This window comes from Amaranthus tricolor, chromosome 6 (genome assembly GCF_026212465.1).
Source record: "Amaranthus tricolor cultivar Red isolate AtriRed21 chromosome 6, ASM2621246v1, whole genome shotgun sequence".
NCBI lineage: Eukaryota > Viridiplantae > Streptophyta > Magnoliopsida > Caryophyllales > Amaranthaceae > Amaranthus > Amaranthus tricolor.
This window is the reverse complement of record NC_080052.1, coordinates 24,946,955-24,965,900: the sequence shown is the minus strand read 5'-3', so window position 1 is coordinate 24,965,900 and position 18,946 is coordinate 24,946,955. Positions and strand designations below refer to the sequence as shown.

At 34.5% G+C, this 18,946-nt stretch overlaps 1 protein-coding gene across 3 annotated transcripts; it reads left to right on the top strand.

Annotated features, from left to right (window-relative positions):
- The first annotated feature begins 551 nt into the window (after positions 1-551).
- Positions 552-18,215, top strand: LOC130816132 (polyribonucleotide nucleotidyltransferase 2, mitochondrial). 3 transcript variants are annotated; one of them, XR_009042708.1, is made up of 17 exons: positions 552-908; positions 986-1,141; positions 1,449-1,619; positions 2,449-2,574; positions 2,656-2,817; positions 2,945-3,064; positions 5,583-5,720; positions 5,814-5,976; positions 8,025-8,150; positions 9,436-9,566; positions 12,357-12,576; positions 12,652-12,735; positions 13,079-13,158; positions 13,316-13,459; positions 16,301-16,963; positions 17,599-17,777; positions 17,865-18,215. XR_009042708.1 is itself a non-coding variant. In XM_057682770.1 (16 exons), exons 1-16 carry the CDS (start codon positions 615-617, stop codon positions 17,701-17,703), a joined length of 2,883 nt encoding a protein of 960 aa, XP_057538753.1. In that variant the 5' UTR covers positions 558-614; the 3' UTR covers positions 17,704-18,215. The 3 variants fall into 3 exon arrangements, 1 of the variants encoding a protein (XP_057538753.1); XR_009042709.1 differs by having other exon boundaries at positions 558-908; positions 17,899-18,215; XM_057682770.1 differs by having other exon boundaries at positions 558-908; positions 17,599-18,215.
- The last annotated feature ends 731 nt before the right edge of the window (positions 18,216-18,946 follow it).

Below are 18,946 nucleotides of genomic sequence, written 5' to 3'. Positions count from 1 at the left end.
TGGTTATGGTGAAGGAGAAAGAACATAATGGAGGGAGGTGGGGGAATGGTAAAATAATGAAAAGAATAGAGGGTAATGGTGAGGGGTGGAGATGGTGGTGGAGAGGGAGGGTGGGGGCGGAAATCGTGGTGGGTGAGAGTTACCCTGGTAAAAAGGTTAAACAAGGAGGAGATAGAAAATAACGGAGTGGAGGGAGAGTTATAGTAAAGGGTGGTGGTGGTGGTGGTGGTGATAGAGAGGGGGATGTAAGAAGGTTTTGAAGGTTGTAGTTTAGGTTGCGAGTTAGTTGTAATTGAGTTAGATAAAGTCAAAGTTAGAAAACGTTAAAGAATATTTTGGATTCAAGTTATCAGATTTCAATGATTTGATTATATTAATATCGACTTTCGTACATTAAAAAATGTAATTTGCAAAAAAGTAAACTTTAAAACTGTAATTTAAGAACAACTAAACATAAACGTTATTAGCAAATTTTTTTAAAATTATATTTGACTTAAAGGATTTAGACTTAAAATGTACCAAAAAGTCAATTCCAACTAAAATTAATTTAAAACCATTAAACCCTTAAACCCTAAACCCCTGAAGTAAGTTCCCTCCTAAAACCCTCCACATCCATGGCCACCAAAGCTTGGAATCATCTTCTAACTTCTCTGCCACGGGTTTTCACCAGAAGAAGATGTACAATTCGTTCATTTTGTAGCAGCCGACCTTCTGTCGAATCCTCGACAAAGCTCCTTGAAACTTTCAAGGAGGAGTTCGAGATTGGAAACAGCTTAATTTCTTTCGAAACTGGTAAAATTGCTCGCTTTGCTAATGGCGCTGTTGTTATGGCCATGGACGAGACCAGAGTTCTTTCTACTGTTGCTTCTGCTAAAACGGATGCTCCTCGTGATTTCCTACCTCTCACTGTAATTGCACAATCACTTTGATTATTTTGAAAGTATAATTTCAATTGGAATTGATTTTTGGTACATTTTTTATTTAGGTTGATTACCAGGAGAAGCAATATGCTAAAGGTGTTATTCCGAATACTTTTATGCGGAGAGAAGGTGCTCCTAAAGAACGTGAACTTTTGTGTGGTCGTTTAATTGATAGACCTATTAGACCATTGTTTCCTTCTGGTTTTTATCATGAAGTACAGGTATGAGTTTCATTTTCAGTTATTGTCTCCTATTAATTTTAGTGTTGTTTTTCTGATGGCTGATTTGGTTCAGTTAATATTGGGCTATAGCATACTGTCTCATTAATTTTTTCTTGAGAAAAACTGTCTCATTAATTTATGTTAAGTTGAAGTTGCGAATGATGTTTGTCACTAAGAGTCAATTGGAAAACCTTTTTGATATTATTAAGTTATTAACAAACGTAGAGCCACTCAATAGTACTGCGGTAATAGAATATTGTTGTTTCTTGGCTAGTTTGATGGGCGTTTATTGTTGTTTTCTGTGTAGGTAATGGCAAATGTTCTTTCCTCTGATGGAAAACAAGATCCTGATGTCATGGCAGCTAATGCTACATCTGCTGCACTAATGTTATCCGATATACCTTGGGGCGGCCCTATTGGAATGATACGTATCGGGAGGATTGATGGCCAATTTATCGTTAATCCTACCATGGATGAGGTAATCCAGCCATTTTTTGTTCATAAGTCTTTTTAGAAGCATGTTTCATTTCATATACACTTCAAAATTTTGATTCTCGATGTTTTGACAACCATACATGATGTTTCTTCTAGCCCCAGCCATCAATCAAGTTGAGAGACTAGCTCACAAAACAAATGGGGTTTCAATTGAAAACCATATGATAGTAGGTAGAGAGACCCATTGCCTTATTATTTTCTCAATTCGTCACAACTTGCTATGGGACATCCATCCGCACGCTTTAGAAATCCCAACAAATAATTTATATGATTCATTCTTAATTTATACAAGGCTTTCTTGGGCTTTTAGAAAAATATTCAATACACCTCTGCACTTGGCTAGGGCTCGTGCCTTTGGAAATTGTGGAGCGTAAATTTATTCAATTGAACAATTTGCCAAAAATTACCCGGTAAAAGACATTTTTGAACAACCATCTTTCAACTTTTCGAAAAAAAATCCTGGGTAAGTCATTTTCTATAGGCCACTTTTTGGCAAAACAACACCTTTAAGTTTGAAAACAATACATTTGTTGAAATTTTTTATCATGTTTCAAATAACCGTTTTCTATTCTACCGTTAAAATTATCTTCTTTGTTTCTTTGTGACCATTGTTTTTCTTCGTGCTTTGAACATTTGATGGGACATTTAGAGTGAAGAAGTCTCGATGGAACCTTACTTGACTCTTGTAAACATTTTTCTTAGGCTCTATAGAGAGTTTTGGTCGTTGTGTTCTATGAATTGTGTAAAAGGGCCTAAATGTACCTCAGGTGGGTGCGCTTCTGATGGTTTGTTTTGATGCCAATGTACTACAGCTCAGCTTGAGTGATCTTAACTTGGTATATGCTTGCACAAAGGATAAAACCATGATGATAGATGTGCAAGCTCGTGAGATATCTGAAAAAGATTTGAAGGTTGCCTTGAGGCTTGCACATCCTGAGGTCAGTTTTGAAATAGCATTCTTGTATGTTGTAAGGGTAATCATGCAATTTTTTTGTTAATACTAATAGATTTTATTGTAGGCCGTTAAGTATCTTGATCCTCAAATACGCTTGGCTTCTAAAGTTGGAAAACAAAAGAAGGAATACAAATTATCTATGATGCCAGGAAGTACTATGGAGAAGATTAGAAACTTGTCTGAATCCCGAATTGAAGCAGTGTTTTCGGATCCAACATATGGCAAGGTAAGAATCTTCTTATCTTCGTGTTCTGGAACGTGTTTGTTCCATAAATAGTGTGAATTCTGAGTCCTTTCTAGTCATACGTAAATTTGTGTTTGGATCAGTTATTGTCTCATTATTTTATGTTTAGTTTGAACGTGGAGAGGCATTAGACATGATTACTCGAGATGTAAAGAAGGTCTTTGAAGAAGATTGTGATGAAGAAAGCTTATCTAGTCTATCCAAAGCAGTAGATACTGTGAGGAAGCAGGTGAGTTATTTTGTCTAGTTATATTTTGCTCACTTACTTTATTATGTCAAGTTCTTGTGTGAAAACTGTGTTTGCCCTCCTTATGAGCTGCATTTTTTTTTAAACCTATGTTATTGTTTTAATTAATAGTGATTATTGGCTTGTCATTTTTGGTATAAGAATTTCCGTGGGATGTTTTGGACCTATGTTCTAAACCATTTAATGAATGATTACCAATTCATAGAAAATGTTTATAAGCATCGATATCCTACGTAGTTCTCATTTTTTAATGTTTATTGGGAGGTAGTTGGGAGATTTTCATGAGATAAGATATGGCTTCATTTCTTTTAGTTGAACTGAGTTGATGATATGAGAAGATAACATTGTAAATAATGACATAAGAAATGTATGACAATTGTTCCAGGAGCGTGAACTTTAATGATTTTAATTTGCCTTAAATTATATCCATATTTCCAATTAATAAAGATAAAAACCTGTTTAGGATTGTAGGATCTTTTTCTAGATGGAAACTCCATTTCAATGCCGTGCGACGAGAGGTTTGTTTGTTGAAGGGTGTTTACATTCTCGATATTTGATCTTAATATTTGAAGAAGCCCTTGATTATAATTTTTATTGGTCTTTTATTTTTTGGCATTACTATATTCGAGGAGACTTAAAATTTATAGTTCTTTGATTTCATATTTTAATGAGCTATGATACAATGACTCTATAAATCATTTTCACTTTTTATTTATGTGAAGTTGTGGATGAATTTTTTATCGGGTCAAGCGAGAATAACCTTTTTGCATATACAAGGTCAAGGTTGCCTTTTTATGTGCCAATTATGGCATTGGCACAATGGATTGTTTTTATAGTAGGGTCAATTTGGAATCTTATCTAGACAACAACAGTGCCAAAACCTATACTAAAAGAATGGATATGGAATTTATACAAATAAAGACAAAAATGACATGGACTATGTCATTTCTGGTTGATTCACATTTTTGCCTATATGATTGCCTTGTTGGGAAGTAACACATGTTAACCGAGAGTTCCTTCAAAAGGTTATGTTGGTGTTTTAGCTTGTGAAAGAAGGGCAATAAAGCTTAGTTTTTTGATGTTCAGAACCATGTCAATGGGGAAAAGCCAGCAATATAATGTGATGTTTGTATAATAGTAGACTTATTTGACGAGGTTGGGTTGGGTTTGTCATCGGATCATATATAAACGAGTCAGAACCGCCTTGACCTAAGCCTAACCCATTACTTAATCAAGTTGAAAATCACGATCCAGCCTACCTAATTTGAACCCACTTGACTCAGTTTAAGATACTTATCAAGTCATTTGATCGGTTAACTCAACGCATTAATGATCTGTTTAGTTAATCAAGCAATTTACAAATCAAATTATATATTTCAGCTAATTTAAAATCATTTGCAAATGTTCAGATAAAACTAGCAAATTATGAATCAAACTTATTAAATGTTCATGGTCTAAAGTTTCAACTAGCAAATTAGTGCTTGAAAAAATAAATGTTTAGTTGACATCACATGTGAATACTTAACCATCACAAATTAAAAAGACGATCGAGAGAAAACCCTAAAATGAAAACGATAAGTCAGCAACTCTCATACTTTTAGGGGTTTTTTCGTTTTTTCATTTTAGGGTATTTAACATGGGTCGTATCTTCTTTATTTGGCCTCAATTTCATAATTTCATTTTATGACTTGTGTATATTGTACATTACTAAGACAAATAGGAAAATTTTAAAATGGGCTGATTTCAAATTATATGGGTTGATCCTCGTTTAATTAAATGAGTTATACATCAAGTTTAAAATTGTGACCTTAACCTAATCCATTTAATAACACTTTATGTACTATCCTTCCATCTAAAATTGTGACCAATTGTTAGAGTATTACATAGGCAAGGGTTCATTGATATTTATTTGCATTGGGCTGATGGAATACTATTGTAAAAGTAAGTGCTTTTCGTTCGGACACCTTAATTATTCAACTCTTTTCTTCTTTTTTGTCTCCTATCAATTCTTTAATAAGATGACTTAATGTGATCCTAAAGATAAAACATTGCAATACTAATAAGATTAGTTTGTTAAGTTCCATTTCCAGATGAATCTAAGTAGAGTAATTTTACATTGCAACAAATATCTGTTTCCCTAGATAACATTAATAATAGCTATTTTTCACCTGGTGTGAAGGTCAAAACATATAAAGCAAAATGGGTCAAGAGGACTTTCTTGAATAATCTAGTCTAGGTAACAAATTGTTAAATCCTCTTTAACTGCTGAAGGATGTTGACCGCCTTGACCAATGACATATTAGTTTATGCATTTCCTATTACTTTCCTGCAGCATTGTAAATCCCATTGATATCAAAACCTGTAAAATTTTTTGGAGTTTACCTTGTGTCTCTTTCTTTCCCTTTGTTTATCCCTTTTTGTGGTCTTAGCCTTTTTTGCTCTTTGAATATCATATGTTTCTTAAGCTTTTGGGCTAAAGTAGGAATAATGCCTTTTCCAGATTGTTCGTCGAAGGATTCTTCAAAAAGGTGCAAGGGTAGATGGACGAAGCCTTGATGAAGTGAGGCCCGTATATTGTGAAGCAGGCAACCTACCAGCTTTGCACGGTTCTTCGCTCTTCTCACGCGGTGATACTCAGGTTAATGAATTAAGTCAAGTGTTACCAGGACAAACATTTCTAATTTTGGTGAGTTGAAGTTTCAATCATGTTCTTTGCTATGTTGAAGTACAGGTGCTTTGTACGGTCACACTTGGAGCACCTGGAGATGCTCAACGTTTGGAATCTATAGTCGGCCCATCAACTAAGCGATTCATGCTTCATTATAGCTTCCCTCCGTTTTCAATCAATGAAGTGGGGAAGCGAGCTGGCCTCAACAGGCGAGAAGTTGGGCATGGTAGGTTGGTTGATGTGCTGCTTTGCATTTTCTTCAAATCTCTTGAAATTGCTTACCAATATTACCATGTAAAAGTACTCTTTTGAGGGCCAAGAGATAGGGATGATATTGAAAATGGGAAGATCCTGTTATTCAGTACATACTAATAATGTCAGTGCAAAAGTAAGACCTTAATTTCGAGGGAACTTTCAAATAAGAAACCTGCTAAGAAGATGTAGTGCTAGATCAATGCAATCGTGAAACAAAATGCGATTCGATATGTGAAATGAAATGAGAAACAAGAAGCGTTAATTTAGTGTTTTGGAAATTTAGGAAATGAAGTCTGAACCAATAGAAGCTAAGATAGGGCCATGTTATTATGCAAATACATTGATCATAAGTAGACATTAATCTTAAATCAAAAATCTTGTATCACAAAAGTAGAAGATAATATAACCATAACTCCAAGCACTAATAGAAAAAAAAAATAACTAGAAAAGACTAGACCATCTTGATGCAAACAAGGAACGTAAAACGTTAATTTAGTTGTTAAATTACGGTTCCATTTAGTTTCGGTTTGAACGGGTCTTAATGCAGTACAAGGAATAGGTGTACGTTTCGTGCTTCCATGTCCTAGACACTGCATAATTGGAATAAAGTGGACGTGGGGCTGTTAAGTTAAAGTTTAAGCATAGCTTAACATATGATTGTCTTAAATTAGATTGAATGCTTGTGACTTAAAAAGAGAGCCAATGGTTATTTAGATGGAATAGAGATAAGCCAGTAGAAAGAAAGCTTTAAATATGTGCAAAGGTTGACATTTTTTAAGAAGAAAAATTGCAGTGAGTTAGCTTGGGTTAAACTGATGATGACTGACACCATTAGTGAGACATAGTGATAGTGGGAGTTGAAAGAACATATACAAATGCATTGAGTAATTCCCGTTTTAAGGCCTTGCTACTGTTAAAAACACTTGAAAACTATATTAGGAGGGAAATTTTTTTTGGGGGGGGGGGGGACTTCAGCTTTGAACCTTACTGAGTATAATTAGAGTAAAATTAAGTGTTATTAATCTGTAAAATATTGAGTTTCTAGGGATCTTTGTTGTCTTTCCTTCAATCTTAGTAGATTTAGATAGTATATAAAATATTATTACGGAGGAACATGCCTTAGGTTGTGAAATTAGCATTGAGAGTACTGTTGAAGAATGTTAATGTGTCTTGGGATTCAGTCAATGGGGCAACTGATTGGAAAAATGTACATTAAACATTAGGATTGCTATGAAATAGTTCTAATGTCATACATTCGATAGTGTTTGTTCAGACTTGGTAATCGATAAGAGAGGAAATAGGATAACATCTGATATTATGGTTTCAATTTGTAGTTTTTTGGTACAAGTTCAGTATTGAGAAAGGTGATGTGCTAAATGCTCTCGCTCCAATGAAATCAAGAAGGAAGAATAATAGAATTAAGGTAGTAGAAGGTAAGGTGTGAAAGTTTTGAGTTCAAGTTTAGACATGTGATTCATTGCCTTACTTTGGACTGTTAGGATAGAAAGAAATAGAACTATCAAGGATTGACTTTTTCTAAAAGATGTAGTTTGGGAGACAGTCAAGGTCGTAGCCGCACTTTGCTAAGGCCAATGATTTTTTTTTTTTTTTTTTTTTTTTTTTTTTTTTGGTTTTTGCATTGGGAGATCTTTGTAGGAATGATGAAGAATCTAATATAAATTTACTATATAATAAGGATGTGTTATCCATACGCTTGTAATTTATTTCGTTAAGTATTAGTTTCTTGTTTTCAAAATAAATAAAAAATTGGACATGTGATTTAGAAGTTGGCATTACATTCTTGGCTTCGAGTCTAGTACTCTAAGCATCATAGAATTGTTGATATTTTGGCATTGCACTGTTGCTAACGACCGCCTGTATTTTTCTCTTATATGCAGTGTATTTTCTAATATAAGTTACATCGGTACTGTCAAAATGATAACTTGTGAAGCGTTCATTTCATTTCAATACTCCTGTGCTACACAGATTGAAGGACCTATATAATATTGTGCTCTGTAGGTACACTTGCTGAGAAAGCTCTTCTTGCCGTATTACCTCCAGAAACTGACTTCCCTTATACTGTGCGCGTCAATTCAGAAGTCATGGCTTCGGATGGCTCCACTTCAATGGCTAGTGTCTGTGGAGGTAATTCCCATCTTTCTTGTGTATGGGTCTATGTTCTGTTAGCTTGCATACTCGTTGCCATCTAACTTTTCATACTATGTTACATGAGATTTCCATTAACTTTCATCAACTTTTTTATTATTTGGACTCATACAAGATTCTCAATAATTTTACACTTAATCTCCAGTTTCACTTTAAACTCAACTTTTTTGGACCAAAAAATAAAAATAAAAATATTTGAATGATGAGTTGACATGTTACTATTAGATCAAGGAAAAAATCATAACATTGTCTCACCTCAAGAGTCTTGGAACAAATCTTCGTTTTCTAAGGCTCAATACAAGACACAACATTTTTTCTATTTCACCAAAGCTAGTCTTTGTCATATACTCACTTGCAAGACTCTCTTCAAGCCTTGCGTTGCTTTTTCCCTCATAGACGGTACTTTATATTAGGAATGAGCATGAAAATCCTAAAATATTTGTACCTTATATTCAACGTTACTTGCCTTTGTCTATTACTTCATTGTATTCAAGTAAATTTTAAACTTTTGGATCCTTTTGTGGCTGTTGAATTTCAGGTAGTCATTAAATTATATAATTTATTAATACATTGCTTAAGAAAGTCTTTGGCATTGTTGTTGTTCTTTATGTTACTTAAATCTTCGAATATCTAGCAAAATTTGACATTTCCTTGTAATAATCCAAAATCAAGTGTTGAAACTTGAAGTGTCCATACACTATCCAAGAGGATCCAAATCTACTTTATGTTAATGAAGAGTCCGTTTTTTCTTAGTAATCTTGATATTTTAGGAGTTGCCTAAAAGGGTGATTCAAGGAATTGCGTCAACAGGTAATTTTCTTCTGTTTGAGAACTGCTTGTCCTCTTCTGTATTAGTTTATTGGCTTTGAATATCTAGTGTAGATTTGTTGTGTTATTAAATTGAATTGTATTTGATTTTTTCCAATCCTATTTTGAAATTGTAGATGAATCTAAGTAGAACCCACCTGGCTATGTTTTGTCATGTTGGTGATGCATTTCAGTTGAAGTTTAGAAAGTTTGAGTTTTGAATAACGAATAGTAATAGTGCAACTACAAAATAATGGAGAATTGGAGGAAGTATACATGTTTTTCTTCGTTAGTAAAACTGTGTTCGACTGCTGTACGTTCTATTGAACTCTTGCAGATATAAGAACAAGCTAGTTTGGGTGCAATGGATTCTTATGTATTGTTACTCATACATTTTTTCGTTGTGCTTTTATTTTTTTCTTCCTCTTGTCCTCTGCTTATGCTGTTTGTTTGGTAGGTAGTATGGCTCTGATGGATGCTGGAATTCATGTAAGAGAACATGTAGCAGGTGTATCTGTAGGCCTCGTCAGTGAGATTGACCCAATTACTGGCGAGATATCAGATTATCGTATACTGACAGATATCTTGGTAAGGCATTTGGAAACGAATTCCTCTGAATAATACTGATATTTGTTGGCTTTATATTATTGGATGTAAAGGTTGTGCAAGATGCCAAATCCTCTGCTTTTATGAACCAAATATTCTTTTCTACTCCTTTACCTTTGTGTCTGGCACTGCTGATAAATATTAAAATCTGGAAGGACGTATCTTGTCTAGTTATAGATATGTACAGGAAATTTTTATTATTTGATACCATTGCAAGAGATCGTGAGTATCCCGTATTTCGATTGGGCCAAAGATTTAAAGTTCTTTGGTTTCCGATTGTGATGGACTAAAGTACAATGACTCATTAAATCATGTGCATTTCTTATTTATGTGAAGTTGCACATTATGTTTGCTACCAAAGGTCTCTCGGAAACAACCTCTTTGTTAGTGTTATCACAAACAAGGATAAGGTTGCATATATTTAACACCCCCAAATCCTCTCTTAGGTGGGAGCCACTTAATGGCATTGGAGTAATGAAATGTTGTTGTTATTGCAAGAGATCGTGAATGCAATATAGGTAAATAAGATTATCTAAAACTCCACCGAGAGATTATTTCTTTCAACTCTATAGGAGACATGCAATCGTCATAAGATGAAAGGTACAGTATTCAGGTATTCAGCTTACTGTAATAAGGGAAAAATTCTGTACATAAGTGATTAGGCAACATTTAGAATCCTTACTTGAATAGTTACATTTTGCATAGTCTTTAGAGTTTAATCTCCTTTAGATTTTAGATCTCAATACGTATTCTACCAAAGGGCTTGATAATGCTCATAGGTATCTTTGTTACTTATTATACAGAGTTGTATATAAAAATTAGAAAAGAGTTTCGCTGTATAAAGCTCAGTCTCAAAATTTATTGGAAGCCCTAACTGGAATTCTTATAAAGTAGTTTTATTCCATCCTTTTCTTGAGATTTCTTCTGGAGTTAAAATTATTAGAAAGAATATCTTTTGTACCCAAAATCCAAGAAAGTGGCATCATGAGGTGTGGTTAATGATAAGGTATTGAAGGTAAGAACTTTGAGAAAAACAGAAATTGAGTTTCCTGTACCACAAAATCCTTATAGATTTGATCTTATTACTAATCTCAACTTTGTGATTGCTTCTGGGACAGTTATAGGACAAATGTGTGTGTATAGATCCCATGAATTAGATGATGGACCTGTGTCCTCTCATGCGCATCCCTCTCGTGTAGCTCATTAGTAGATTAAGCGTAAATGCTGTTTGGTATGGGGTAATCAAGAAAGAGAAAGGCTAAGACTGTCTTAACCTAAAGTGTGATTGGTTGGGGTTTTGTGATCTTATTCCTCTATAGTTAGAGTTAGTTCCCCGACTCCCTCCATATTGATTTTCACCTCGTTCTGGCCTTGTGAAAGTGAAACACTTAAACTCTTCAAACACCTTAAACACCTTTGACTATTGTTGACTACCAACTCACCAACAGTCCATTGGCGACTCCAGTCAACCCACGGCCACTACTGTCCACCATCAATGTCCCGAAAAGGAAAACTCCACAAGGCTACAAACCCAAACTACCATGGTGAACTAGAAAATATGTGGCTACCACGACTTGAAACCACCGCAACCACACTGCCACGTTCCAAAAACACTGCTATTCCACTCCACATCCTACAACACTTCAATTGAGATGCAAGATAGAAATTGAACATATATATGTCTATATATGGCAAATTCAATCATGAAAGCTCCACACCTGGAGATTTAATGGTCAAATTTGACCATATAACTCTCTTAGTACTTCAACAGTGTTGTTGCTATGGAACCTTGGCGTGAAGGTGGGTGGTTATCAGGCAGTTGTTTCTTCTTGGTGTGGACTGCGGTGAATTAAAAAATTAAATGTAGTTGGAGAAGCACTGGCCACCTAGGATATGAAAGGGAATAACTGAGCAGGAATTAGTGAAGAAGATAAGTGAAGGATGAACAACAAAATTTGGTTTATTAGCGAGGAAGATAATTGGTTGATGAACAAACAACAAATATTGATTTGTTTTTCCCCTTTCAAATGAATCATTAAGGGGAACTACAAGGGGTTTGGTTCCTTCCTTATCTTTCTCTTTGCTCGATTCTTTTCCATTCCATTGTAGTGAACAAAACAGCCTTTTATGGCCTTGTTGTAAACTCTTGCACTGCTTGAAGTTAATGTGGCATTCCAAAAGAAAAGTGGTCTTGTCTCCTTTCACTAGAGCTTGTAAAAAAATGTCAAAGAATCCATATCACAAGATAGTTAAGCTCCAAGTAAAGTTTTCTCCCAATAAACAACCGTAATAACCTGGAACCTAGTGAAAGTGAATGGACTAAATCATAAATAGACATGTATGTGTTATGAGTTATGACCCTTACAATGTTATGCCAATTAGTAGGTCATTACTTTTTGTTATTTTTTTCCAATTCGTTTATATTTGTTAGATAGCATTCGTCAATAGTTGGAAATGTTCTAATCGTGTGATATTCATCAAATACTAGTTGTCAATCTTGAGAAATTGAAGTTTTCAATGAATAAAATAGTGTCTTATTCCATAAAATGTTGTGAAAAATTAAATCCATCAATGAGATAGAATCTTATTATTTATTATCTGTTTCTTTTATGTTGATGGAGTATCCTCTACGAGTTTTAATTTTGGAATATTCTTCCTAAACATCCTCGTCCATGAAGGCTGTTACTTTTATTTCACATACTGTTATATGCTATATATTTGTGATTATTCACTCTTTTGGAGTTTAATGCTTTCAATAATCTCATATTTCAGGGGCTAGAAGATCATTTGGGAGATATGGACTTTAAAATAGCCGGGACTCGTAATGGAATAACAGCGATTCAGTTAGACATAAAGCCTGCAGGAATTCCACTGGATATAATTTGTGAAAGCTTGGAGCCTGCTTTAAAAGGCCGTCTTCAAATCCTTGATCATATGGAGCGTGAGATAAATGCAGCCCGCACCGATGATGATAGAAACTCCCCTCGATTAGGTATTGTTGTGACCTCCACAGTTTCACTTTAGTCTGAATCTGTTTTGTTGACTCAATTTGTTTTCCTTATTACAGCCACCTTGAAGTACAACAATGACTCTATACGCCGTTTGGTTGGACCTCTGGGTGCCCTGAAAAGAGCGATTGAAGTAGAAACAGGTACAGTTAAAACCTAACTTACAATTTCTAATGGGTATAAACAAGTCCATGCATAGTTCAAAAATCGAGGCCGCATCACCTAACGTGACTGTATCATAAAGGTTTTTGAGTTTACCGCCACCGAAATAGAGGTTGCATTGACGTCGAAATCATTTGTCTTGGTTGTGAAATCTGTTTTGCGATCGTGATCGAAACCGTATTTTTGCACTGTGGATCCATGTGCTTTAGAAACAAATTTAAAGTTGTGAATTATAGATCTTAATTTAGGACCATCATCATTTTGATCTGTCTTGAACTTTCTATTCAACTAGTGCTAATAACTGCTGTATAATTTTCTCGTCAGGAGCACGGATTTCTGTTGGTGATGGCACTTTAACTATACTTGCTAAAAATCAGTCTATAATGAATAAAGTACAGGATAAGGTACTTGTTGCATCTTGATTTCTCAATTTATTGTTATATTGATTGTAAACCATGTTTGTTCATTACGTGGGAATAGTTTAGTTTGTTGTTGTACTTCACATTGATGCAAAGTTTCTGTTAGCTGTTGCATTAGAGGATGCTAATTCTGTTTCATCAGATTGATTTCATCATAGGTCGTGAAATTGAAGTTGGAGGGATTTACAAAGGTATTGTGTCATCAATTAAAGAATTTGGCGCTTTTGTCGAGTTTAATGGAGGACAACAAGGTCTTCTTCATAGGTCGGAGTTGTCTCATGAACCTGTAAGTGAAGTAAATATTTGTAATTGTGATTCCTTCTATTGTCAATGTTGTGACTAGAAACTAATGTGTGCTTCTATGTATAATCATCTGAACCTTGTTCCCTTGACCAAAGCTGAAGCTGATGAATATGAATTTAGAGTAACCACAGATCAAATTTAGGAGTCTAGAATTAGCTGTAGAAATTTATAATAAGTGACATTATGATCATAACTAGAACTGTTCTGACATCGATTTGGCTAATTTTGGGTTCTAGTTATTTTTCACTTTTGAAAAAATTTGGTTTCTAAAGCCTTCTGTTCCTCATTGATTTTGTTGTGGTCTTCATATTGTTATCAATCAAATATTTTCAGTCATCAATTTTTGATTTTTCTATTGTTTTCCTTTATTAATGAGGGAAAGAATCGTGTAGTGTCTTCCTTGATTTTTAGATACAGGTTTAGCTTGGTGTTTGGTCTGTTATGATGTACCTGCAGTTCCAGGACAGCTCTTTTGTCTTGTGTAGAAGTAAAAAGAGAGTTTTTTTTTTTTTTTTTTTTTTTTTTTTTTTTTTTTTTTTTTTTAGTGGACAAGTTAATCTAGGATGTACTCAACTTGTTCACCCCTTTGATACCACACTTCTCTCAGGAACCTATAGAACAAAAAGAAGGGAGAATGAGAGAGGCCAGGAAGTCAATATTGAAGTTGCAATTGTTGTCATGTTCAGTTTTTTGTATGACTTATAACTTACTAATTCCTAGTTGCTTTATTGTTGCTTCTTTTGTAGATAGCTTAGTTATCATTTAATTTATTATTTTCTTATCTGTTATGGTTAAGATAACAGATTAGATTGCTCATCAAGTGTATCAGTGCAAATGTTATTACTTTTATGTTAACGTTGAATTGCTATAGATTGTTTGCTGCATGGAATTGTTTTCATGCTCACAATTTTATTTAACTTGAAACCATAATGCAAAAAAGATATTGTATCGGCCAAGTAATTAAGGTTTTTCAGAAGCTACTGAAATAATAGTGTCGTATTACTTGTCAATGTTGTGACTAGTAACATACATGGCTACAACCTCAAGATTGTCGGGGCTGATAATACATCATTTGTCTTTGAAAAATGTCAAAGCCTGTAATAAAGGGACCTTAGGCCCTAATTACTGCAAAATTTGAGTTATCCAACTTTAGGCTTTAATTGAAATGATAAATATCTTGTGTAGCAAAATGATTCAATTCTTTTTATAGGATACATTCTTCCCTTCAAATGTCCCACCTTCTGTGTTATGAATGGATCTTTATAATAGGCCCCAAGGAAACGAGGTAAAAAAGGCAATTTGGAGAATTCTCTATAAGGAATATTTTCGTTATTTTGTTATTAATTTGTAATGGTGAGTGTTAGTTTGTTATTCTTGCATAGGAAGATATCCTCATGTGTTTGTATGTATAATGAAGGGGAGGGAAAGAAGAAAATAATAATTCTTGCATTGACAATTAGTAATTCTTACACTTTGGGAGGTTGGAGTATGCTTGAAATACGGTTCTATCATACTTCTATTACGTAATACATACGACTTCTCTTGATATTTAATTGATTTTTTCTGGTTTACGACCCATTATTTCGCATTCTGAGCAATGTTTCTATCACAGATCCCAACTCCAACCCACACAAACATCCATACTCGGCCATCATCAATCACCGTTCACCACCACAGATTTTACCCATTCAGTTCACCTTCATGCAGTTGATAAAGGAATAATATGTGTTTCTTAGGAGCTACATCTTTTTGAATGTCATTGCACGCAAAACAGAACTGCTGTGCAGCTAACAGTTGACCATGACCCAGACTTAGTTGAAGTAGCAAAGATTCTGCGTGAAAAAACAACTTCCTCAGAAGAAGCTAATAGATTGAAATAGAAACGTGGAGGTAACAGCCAAACTATTTTCAGATTCAAAAGCATACCTGGATCTGTGTAGATCTAATCTAAATCAAAGTTTGATTCACACTGCTCATGTAATTCTGTGGGTTCATACTTTGCTACAGCCCAATACTGAGTCACTGACCAACCGACCTTTCACCTTTCTATCCATGTTGATCTGATGCTCTTTAAATCTTTATGACGGATGTGTGACAGGAAACTTATTGGTTTCAGTAACATATCATTGGACTAGGATATAGTATGTACCTCTTGATATTCTGATATGATGGCGTTTCTGTTATGGTTATATTCTAGGATAGAAGAAAATATAACATCTTGCATCATCATGTTCTTAATGCTCAAGTAAAACAACTGCAGTAGTAGAGCTACATTTGTTGAAATAGCTAACTCTAAATTGAGTTTTCTTCTCAACCCACAATGCCAAGCCAAACTATTGAAGTGTAAGCGATTGTGAAGGACCCGCTAGAAAAATCTGATTTTAGTAACATATAGGTGGTCAGAGTTCATAGCAGATAGTTTCTGCTTATGCATGGACCTAAGGAACATCAACTACCAATTGGTTTTTGTATATTGTACTACTTTGGATCTGTTTCTTGGTTATTAGTGCAATAATAATGATGTTTGCAATTTGAGGTCCTATGACTTACTCTGCTAGATCATTGACAACTATTTACGAAGTTGTTGGTTGTTGGTTAGCTGTCTGTTTTGTATTTTTGGATATCTGTTATGTCTTGTGTGGCTACTTTCAAATTTTGATATCAGGTCAGGTACCTCATTTGTGCTGAACTTTGAATTTAAGTGACCTAGTGGAATGATTACCTGATAACCGTATCTAGTTTGGTTTATGGAGCTTTTTTTTTGTTCAAGGTCATCTGAATTAACCTGATGTTTCTATCTTCTTGTCTCTGTTATTTCTTTCAGATCTCTCAAGTTTCAGATGTAGTGTCTATTGGTCAGCAGCTTTCTTTGATGTGTATAGGACAGGATAATCGTGGTAATATTAAACTATCCCTTAAAGCGACCATTAAAAACCGTTCTGCTGAAGGATCTGGTGAGCTAAAAGAAGGGTCTTCTCAATTGTCGACATCAGTTGGAGAAAAGACTAATAGTCAGGATAGGCTTAGTGGTGGCTATGAACCGGTTGTAACTAGATATGAAGCTGATAAAATTGACACCTCTGCTGCTTCAGCGTCTTTTTTTATTCGAAGTGTTGAAGAGTGTGTCGAAGAAGAAAAATTAGCAGCTTCCGGTCAAGGTAGAACATCTCTAAATGAAAGTCTAAGGAAAGACTCTGTCCATGCTTCTAATCCTTCTAAAAAAAGATCCACTAGTCCAAAAAAAGACTCTGTCCGTGCCTCTAAGCCTTCTAAAGAATCTGCTAATCTAAAGACAGACTCTGTTTGTGCCTCTAAGCCTTCTGGAATTGATGATTCTGTCATTAAAGATGACAATTCGCAAGGGTCCCATCTTCGTGCAAAAGATCTCAAACTTGGCACAGTAGTTACGGCTATAGTTCATCAAATTCGTACACATGGTTTAGTCCTTGATCTGGGTGGAGGACTTAAAGGAATGTATCGGTTTGAGGTATATCTCTGTTAGATTGTCACCCTTTTCTGATTGAACTTATTTGTTTTCATAGCACTTGATTTGTGAATATCCTGAGATATTTACCTTTTATTGAGAATCATTATTTGTTCACTGATCCCCCCCCCCACCCATTGTGGCTTTACTTACCGATAATCATAGGGGATTTAAAAATTATTCTATGACAAATTGTATGCAATATTGTGCATAGCTATTCAAAGTTCCAGGCGCTAGCTGAGTCAGTGGCTTTCTGCATTTGAGTTAGGTATAAAAAATTTTGTTAATCTTTATGGAGGCAAGAAAAGAGGTTGTTAGGTTGCCCCAATTGCTTCTTTGAAAAGCCAAATACCATCGTTTTCAGCAGCGAAAGGCATTTGGTGGTCTTGCTGTAATTAAAATCAATTGTCTTTTACTGTGTTAATTTTGAAGTATTATAGTGAAATACCTTTTCTTGAATATTTCGATTGTGGTAAAAAAACTAGAACCTGAAGCATGTACCACCGTATTGCCTGTTTATACTAATTTTATGTATCACAGTAAACCAACGTACCATATTATTTGTATTGTTTCTTCAAGATTGAAGTTCTGTGCTTCTGTATAGGCTCATGCTTTTAAATTGTTTCCACTGTTTGCAGAAAAATAACAAGAAGGAAGTTGAGATAGGTGATGAGTTGAGAGTGCAGTGCAGTAGTTTTAGTAGCAAAGGAGTTCCAGTTATGTCACTGGTGGAAGATAAGTAATACACCTGATTATATGCATGGATTATTTTCTGATGAGGAGCAAGCAGGAATTTTGCGTACAGATCACTGTTTGAGTAAGATTGATATACTGCACTCGATAAATGTTGTGAAGTTCATTCCTGCTCAATTATTTGATTAGATCATCTTTGACCGGTGTGTAGGCTGCTCATTCACTAAAGTACCGTGTTGCTTCAGGGTGATTGTGAGGCCCTTTGATGGCTCCTTTGGATGAATAAGAGCAATGATTAATGTTGGTAGCAACATCTTCCATGTCACTTCCAAGTAAATGGTTTTCGAACTTCACCCAAAGTTGAATGTCAAAGTGAGGCGTAAAATATAAATCGTTCTTTTGAATTCAATATTGAACATTTATCATTGTTCTTAAATTAATCGCTCCAAGTACCATTAAGCAATGACAATAAGGGCTGTAAATTTGATTTGTTGGTTATGTTTTAGATAATAAATGAAAAATAGGTAGATGGGCGTGAGTATCTGCCTATCTGATTAGTTCATATTTATCAATACTTTTCATACTAATATACATTATACATGAAAGGTTAACTTTGCTGAGGTTCACCTGACCGCAACACTTCTAAACCAGATTGTCAGTGTGGTAATCCTTTTCATATACAAACTAAGATTATTAAATCTGCTTGAGAATTCATCATTTGCCTATATTTGTTGCATTTTTTTGTTTCAAGTCGCAGTGGTGATTTTTGCAATTTTAAACAAAATAATAACTATACTCTTGTTGCCACATTTAAATGTCCCTATCGAGTCATTGTAGGTTAAAGATTCAGGAGGAAAAAGTAATAAATAAAGGTATTTCGTAAATGTTTGTTGGTTAGCTCTTTAATCAACTTTTTCTTTTTAATAGGTTAACAATTAATAAATAATTGATTTTCAAGTCAAGTTTTTCATTAGCTTTTTGACTTTATGATACTTTTAAATAGTAAGCTTACAGGCAAAAACTAAAAATTACTAAACGTCTATTAGCTTAAATAGTTGATGTAAGGGTTAACAAATTAACTAAAAATTTCAGCTAGTTGCACCAACTCAATAATTTCAAATCAACCAATAATCATTTACAAAAGAAACTCGAAAATTAGTAAGATAAAGTATAGACAATGGAGTGTAAAGTAAAAACCAAAAAAAAAAGACATTGCGAGGTATAATAGAAAATAAAGTATGTCAACAAGAAATTTGCAAATAGAAAGAAAGATAACGGCCTTAATTGATGGAG

Bases quoted from the DNA above. Each gene is read 5' to 3' on its own strand.
- LOC130816132 (XM_057682770.1), top strand. From the start codon at position 615: ATGGCCACCAAAGCTTGGAATCATCTTCTAACTTCTCTGCCACGGGTT. The intron at 12,736-13,078 runs GTACAGTTAAAA...TTTTCTCGTCAG, and splicing joins AGCGATTGAAGTAGAAACAG to GAGCACGGATTTCTGTTGGT. The intron at 13,460-16,300 runs GTAAGTGAAGTA...TATTTCTTTCAG, and splicing joins CGGAGTTGTCTCATGAACCT to ATCTCTCAAGTTTCAGATGT.